The sequence below is a fragment of the Hyla sarda genome, chromosome 1, assembly GCF_029499605.1.
Source record: "Hyla sarda isolate aHylSar1 chromosome 1, aHylSar1.hap1, whole genome shotgun sequence".
Classification (NCBI taxonomy): domain Eukaryota; kingdom Metazoa; phylum Chordata; class Amphibia; order Anura; family Hylidae; genus Hyla; species Hyla sarda.
This window is the reverse complement of record NC_079189.1, coordinates 608,884,627-608,889,475: the sequence shown is the minus strand read 5'-3', so window position 1 is coordinate 608,889,475 and position 4,849 is coordinate 608,884,627. Positions and strand designations below refer to the sequence as shown.

The following is a 4,849-nucleotide window of genomic DNA, read 5'->3' as shown; positions in this document are numbered from 1 at the left end:
GAGGAAACTATGCTACCTAATGTGGGGAATCTATGCTACCTAATGTTGGGAATCTATGCTACCTAATGTGGGGGGCTTGAATGAGCTGCGGCATATGGGAGGCCTTAATAAATAATTAGAAACTTATACAGCAAGTGACATATGGGGGTCCACCTGAGTAAGTGACACATGGAGGGGGGGTGCTGAACAATTGATGTTTTGGGGGGGGGGGGGCCACAGGCACATTCTTTGCACAAGGGCCCTCTGCTGTCTATGTCTGCCCCTGGGTAGAGAATAAGGGGTAAAGTGGAACATAGAACAAATGCAGTTATTTTTTTCTTAATTTTTTTTTAATGAAGTAAACGAGATAAAGGTAAGCAATGACTTTTCCTCAGTCTGAAGCGCGGTCCTCATCGGCAGGAAGCAGTGAGGAGGAGGAGGATGACGGAGGTTCTGATTCCATCTCTGCTTCTTTTTCGTCCCTCTCTATAAATAGGGCCGTGGCCATGAAGAAGGCCCCTCCGATGACTGCCATTATGGTGCAGGTCATGAGGGCATACTCCAGGCTGCGGTATTTCAGAAGAGGGGATTTGGCATATCCTTGTTCGTAGGTGTCAGATATCAGGCCGATGAGGTACGGGCTGCCGGCGTCACCTAGGAGGTGATAGATTGTCATCTGCACGGCCAGGGCTGAAGATCTCCTCCACGGAGTTACTACTTTTAGTATAATGTCAGATATGAGGGTGAAATTTACTGACAGAAGCGTCTCTCCGATGAAGATGAAGATGTTGGTGGCAACGAGGCTGATGTTGCCAAAAGTCAATGCCAACAGAAGAAAAGGGGCGGAGAGCATCATCGCGCATCCACACACAAGCGGGTCCGCCCGTGGGTTGGATTTGCGATATCTTTTACTTATCTCCGTCCCTGCTACAACTCCCAGAATGCCGGAAACGACTGTAACCACACCAAATATTAGGATGTCGTGATAGTCACACGGTTCAGCACGGCAAGGGTCCTTCTCTTGTAGGAGTGTTCGTGCGTGGGTCAGGTATGACGGACCCCATACACCTATGGCTCCCACTATGAAGGATACAGCCGTCGATCCCATGGTGGTTAACATGAAGCTTCGATTTTTAAATAGTTTTTTCAGATCTGTCGCCCATTTGGCAAACTTCTGGTATTTGTTGTTCTTCTTCCCGTTTGTAGTGGTTCTTGGAAGCTCCTTTGTGACCAAAATCATCAAAGCCACAGCTATGAGGCCCAGGCCAGGGGTGACCCGAAATGCCCAGTGCCAATCACCCCTTGCAGCATCAGTCACTTTGGGCCCGATGATGTATCCTAGTCCGCAGCCTACAGGTATGACGGAGTAAAACACGTTCAGCATGCGGGTCCGCTGGTCACTTGTAAAAAGGTCTGCAATGATGGAGGGGGCAATGGTGCAGAAAGTCGCCTCTCCAGCTCCCACCAGTCCACTCGTCAACAGGAAGAGCAGGAAGTACCCGTCAGGGATGAATGACAGGGTAAGTGTCATGCTCAGCCAAACGATGACTCCTGCGCAAACAGTATATTTCTTATTACAGTGGTCGCCCAAATATCCGGCAATTGGTGCGACCAGCACGTAGCTTCCAATGAACAATGTATTCAATAAGCCGGACAGACTAGCATTGGTGTCATATGCTTTCTGTATATAAGGCAGCACCCCCGCCACGCTGGAGCGATTTGCATAGATGAGCAAATTAACAAAGGCGAGGATCACTACGGTGATGATGGAACGTGCGGTGGACATCACGCTTAGAGATGGCAGGTTCTGCCTCTCAGGGATATCGCCCTTTTCTACATCCATATCACTATGGTCCTCCATTGCTTCTTCCTCCTCCTTCAGCAATGGGTCTTGTGGAGAGGCCATGGTCACAGGTCAGAGCCTGAAAACACTAGAGAGAGAGATAAGTGAAGACATTAGACAACATGTCATCATTCCTGTCATTATACAATAGATCCTTCATACAGAGCAGAAATGTCCAGCACAGAACCACAAGATAACACTAAGACCATCGCAGCCTCAGAAGAAGACGCTTCTCTATAAGTGTTTTATATGGAGACGTCTTCCCTGAGGTTACCAATGTCTGATAACCCTGAACCTGTCCAGTCCTAGTAATATCTGATAACCCTGAACCTGTCCGGTCCTAGTAATATCTGATAACCCTGAACCTGTCCGGTCCTAGTAATATCTGATAACCCTGAACCTGTCCGGTCCTAGTAATATCTGATAACCCTGAACCTGTCTGGTCCTAGTAATATCTGATAACCCTGAACCTGTCCGGTCCTAGTAATATCTGATAACCCTGAACCTGTCCGGTCCTAGTAATATCTGATAACCCTGAACCTGTCCGGTCCTAGTAATATCTGATAACCCTGAACCTGTCCGGTCCTAGTAATATCTGATAACCCTGAACCTGTCCGGTCCTAGTAATATCTGATAACCCTGAACCTGTCCGGTCCTAGTAATATCTGATAACCCTGAACCTGTCCGGTCCTAGTAATATCTGATAACCCTGAACCTGTCCGGTCCTAGTAATATCTGATAACCCTGAACCTGTCCGGTCCTAGTAATATCTGATAACCCTGAACCTGTCCGGTCCTAGTAATATCTGATAACCCTGAACCTGTCTGGTCCTAGTAATATCTGACAACCCTGAACCTGTCTGGTCCTAGTAATATCTGATAACCCTGAACCTGTCCGGTCCTAGTAATATCTGACAACCCTGATTCTGTCCGGTCCTAGTAATATCTGATAACCCTGAACCTGCCCGGTCCTAGTAATATCTGATACCCTGAACCTGTCCTGTCCTAGTAATATCTGATAACCCTAAACCTCTCCGGTCCTAGTAATATCTGACAACCCTGAACCTGTCCGGTCCTAGTAATATCTAATAACTCTGAACCTGTCCGGTCCTAGTAATATCTGATAACACTGAACCTGTCCGGTCCTAGTAATATCTGATAACCCTGAACCTGTCCGGTCCTAGTAATATCTGATAACCCTAAACCTCTCCGGTCCTAGTAATATCTGACATCCCTGAACCGGTCCGGTCCTAGTAATATCTGATAACCCTGAACCTGTCCGGTCCTAGTAATATCTGATAACCCTAAACCTCTCCGGTCCTAGTAATATCTGACAACCCTGAATCTGTCCTAGTAATGGTGGATTATAAGGGCTTGGCTGTATGGTCACTGGGCCATGTGAACTTCACACTGTAGATACAATTGGGCTATCCTGCTATATACATTTACTAATAATGAACCTACCCCACCTCATTGGGATCTATCCGTCCCCTATATGACTTTCTGCCACTAGTTGATTTGAAAAATGTTTTGCCTTTCGGAGTACCCAGAGTATTTCTATTGTTAGTACACACAGAATTCTATTACATACTATTATATTTCTGCCCTAATCTTTCTGTCATTCTTTTACTACACCACCAAATCTTTCTCATAGACTTATATCTTTTAGAACTTCAAGAATTAGGACTCTTTTTCTTGGGGGCTTTTTTGGGCATAATTGCATTTTAGCAGTTTTGCAAGAAAAAGCTCTGGTCATGATACTATCTGTGCGTTTTATTATGTTTAATGCCTAAGCCAAGTATTGTCACAATGCTATGAGGAATATAACTTTTGTTATTTCTTTTGGAAATTCATTTCTTGTTTTTTTTTGCTAAAAAAAAAAAGCAACAACAATAAAAAAAAAAAAAAACTGACAAACAAAATGCCCTGTGTATGTATGAATAGAAGAGGCTGAGACTTACCTTGTGGTTCTCTCTTCAGACAAGGAACGGTCAAAATCTTGAATTCTCTATCGCAAATAGAAACTCTCTAAGAAACACTTTGCACCACAGGTTGTGAATGCAAAACACACTGAAGAGACTGCAGCCGGCGCGCAGCTCTTTGTACAGCTTACGGTGACATCATCACAAGCATGTGTGACATCACAGGGTTCTAAACCATCTTCAGGTATGTGTATATCTGTATAGTAAATGTGAGTAGCCGTATTAGTCCAGTGATGCGGATTGTAATACCTTTTTTATTGGACTAACAGAATTTTGTAGAGACAAACTTTTGGGATTCCTCCCTGATAATTGATAAAGTCCTCTGATCATTAGTCCTTGTCTATTGGATATGATAAAGGGAGAAATCCCGAAAGCTTGTCTCTACAAAATTCTGTTAGTCCAATAAAAAAGGTATTACAGGAGACTGCAACATATTTTTTGATTTGTGTGTGTGTATATATATATATATATATATATATATATATATATATAGTTCCAAGCGTGAGTAGGTGCCTCCAGCTAGGGTCCGTGTCCAGGATTCTGCATACGTAGTTCCAAGGAAAATGCTGTGGCACTCAAGGTATGGTGAAAAAATGAAAACTATTTATTCATCCCAAATGTGCAAAGAGCAACGTTTCAATGGTCTCACACCATCATTATCAAGCCACTTGATAATGATAATGATGGTGTGAGGCCATTGAAACGTTGCTCTTTGCACATTTGGGATGAATAAATAGTTTTCATTTTTTCACCATACCTTGAGTGCCACAGCATTTTCCTTGGAACTACGTATGCAGAATCCTGGACACGGACCCTAGCTGGAGGCACCTACTCACGCTTTAGGAGTGCTGCTTTCTTCTTTGACATATATATATATATATATATATATATATATATATATATATATATACATATATATATACCTAGAAATACATCAAGTACATAAAAACATATTTTAGAAAAATATTTCTCCAGGCCTGCCGTACTTCACAGTGTCTTCTTAGTTTATATATTTTAATCTTTTGACCTTTTAACCCCACTAGGAC

At 43.4% G+C, this 4,849-nt stretch overlaps 1 protein-coding gene across 1 annotated transcript; it reads right to left on the bottom strand.

Moving 5' to 3' along the window:
* Positions 1–317: 317 nt before the first annotated feature.
* Positions 318–3,899, bottom strand: LOC130298092 (protein spinster homolog 1-like). The gene is made up of 2 exons (XM_056550988.1): positions 3,783–3,899; positions 318–1,910 (listed from the first exon to the last, which is right to left on the bottom strand). Exon 2 carries the CDS (start codon positions 1,883–1,885, stop codon positions 371–373), a length of 1,515 nt encoding a protein of 504 aa, XP_056406963.1. The 5' UTR covers positions 1,886–1,910; positions 3,783–3,899; the 3' UTR covers positions 318–370.
* Positions 3,900–4,849: the final 950 nt, after the last annotated feature.